This window comes from Sinocyclocheilus rhinocerous, unplaced genomic scaffold (genome assembly GCF_001515625.1).
Source record: "Sinocyclocheilus rhinocerous isolate Xijiao unplaced genomic scaffold, SAMN03320098_v1.1 scaffold370, whole genome shotgun sequence".
Classification (NCBI taxonomy): domain Eukaryota; kingdom Metazoa; phylum Chordata; class Actinopteri; order Cypriniformes; family Cyprinidae; genus Sinocyclocheilus; species Sinocyclocheilus rhinocerous.
Window position 1 is genome coordinate 947044 of NW_015670897.1, and position 2022 is coordinate 949065.

The following is a 2022-nucleotide window of genomic DNA, read 5'->3' on the forward strand; positions in this document are numbered from 1 at the left end:
CCACGGCTTGTCAACAATTGCAGCGCCACAGGGTTGTGACGGTGTTCAGGTTGTGGCGTTTTCCATGGACCCCATATGTCGTTCGACATAACTCGTAGTGACCGACAGATAGGGAATGTCTCAGTTACGTACATAACCCTCATTCCCTGATAGAGGGAACGGAGACGTTATGTCCCCATGCCACAACCTTGAACCATTCGCTGTTGCCGGGACACGTTCTCGGCTCCTCAGCATAAAATCTAATGAGTGAATGCGCGCTGTCCCCTTATATACCCGTAAGCACGGGGAGTGGCTCAGCATGCAAAATCCACTAGCCAATTTTCATTGGCGTTTTCTCATAAACTCAGAGATGATTGGCCTCCCAAGTGAGACCCCATATGTCATTCGACATAACGTCTCTGTTCCCTCCATCAGGGAACGAGGGTTATGTACGTAACCGAGAAGTTTTCTTTTTAATTTTAGTTAAAGTTTGAGCTATTTTGTTAGGTTTATTTTTGGTTTATATTTCCATTTAATTTTAGTTTTATTATTTTTATTTTAGTTTTGGATATTCTAAACTTATTTTATTTTAGTTAGTTGCCAAGGCAACATTTCAAAAATTAAAAAAAACAATTTTTTAATCTAACATTTTATTTCAGCTTTATGTAAATTAACAATTACAATTTTAATCGTGTTAGTTAATAACAGCACTGATTCATCTTTATTCTCAATCTATTTAAAGTGTTTTGTTCTGAGATGGTTTTATTGTCATATCTAGATGCAGATAATCAATAAGGGTGTGTGTGTGTGTGGGGGTGGGTGGGTGTGTGTTCCTCAGACGCAGTTTCGGGAATGTTTCTCTGGCTCATCACCTGACGGTCATGGAGGAGCTGGTCAGGCGTGATAAGAACCATCCGTCTGTGGTCATGTGGTCTGTGGCCAATGAGCCGGCCTCAGAAATGCCGCCCGCTGGATTCTACTTCAAGTGAGTCAAACTGAATATGAACTACTCCTTTAATGGTTTCAGTGGTGCAGATGACGCCATGTTCACACCAGGGGTGTTTCCTCCGAGGAGGCAAGGGAGGCAGTGTCTCCTCTCCTCAAAAATGGATGAGAAAATAATCGATATTGCAAAAATAAAACAACGCAAATATGACTAAATATAACATTAAAAGTATAAAAGTCACTCGTTTTTATAAAGTAACACTGTTCAACACTGACACCCGCAGGTAAAGTTACAGCGGAGGCTTGCCTCCCTTCGGTCCATAGACTTTCTACAGAGACCCTAAAGCGTGCCGTGACTTTTCTGGAGGCTCATTGAGATGAATGGGGGAAAGTCACGTGAGAGGAGGCAATGCCTCCATCGCGCTATAATTGGATATGATCGGCTATAATTGGATGTGATTGGTTCGTGTGATAAATCCCGCCTCTTGTTTTCGTGCCAGCTCTTGGCATGAATGAAGAAAATGATGGCGTTATTGACTAATTATAAAGTAAGTAAACAACTCTCCTGCTTGGATATCACTGCTTTGTGTCACATCAAAATGAAACATGAAATGACTTGAAAACGTGATGACCGTGTCAGTTTTTAGTGAGCATTCAACCTGATGAAATGAAAGATGTATCTTCGTGCCTGTGACAAACTTTACAGGGTTTTTATGACGATGACCCGAAAATAAGTTGACTATTAAAAAGAACAGCTGAACATCAGTTCACAAATAAAAAAACGAGTGTCTATTTACAAGTGCAAATAGCCCGCCTTGTTGGCAGAGGCTTTTTACACTAACTCTGCCCATCAACGTGTGATTACAAAGCATTACAAAAGACTGTCGTCTAATAACAGCTCCAGTGGCGCAGATGGTAAAGTACGTGTTGAAGTCGATTTTGACACGATCGACCGGGGTTCGAATCGCGTTTTGCCGAACTTTTTTTTCTACTTTTTCAAATCAGATATCACGTCGTTGTTATTGTTATTATTGCATACTGTTTTATAATGTACTACAACACTGAGGTGCAGATAATTGCCACTATCTGCAATAAGTA

The 2022-nt window shown here is 40.8% G+C and overlaps 1 protein-coding gene across 1 annotated transcript in view; it reads left to right on the forward strand.

The window, feature by feature from the left end:
- Positions 1-2022, forward strand: part of LOC107734369 (beta-glucuronidase-like) — a 23896-nt gene that overhangs the window by 12297 nt on the left and 9577 nt on the right. The window contains exon 8 of the mRNA XM_016546309.1: positions 818-964. Within this exon, the coding sequence (XP_016401795.1) occupies positions 818-964 (147 nt within the window). The remainder of the gene's footprint in view (positions 1-817; positions 965-2022) is intronic.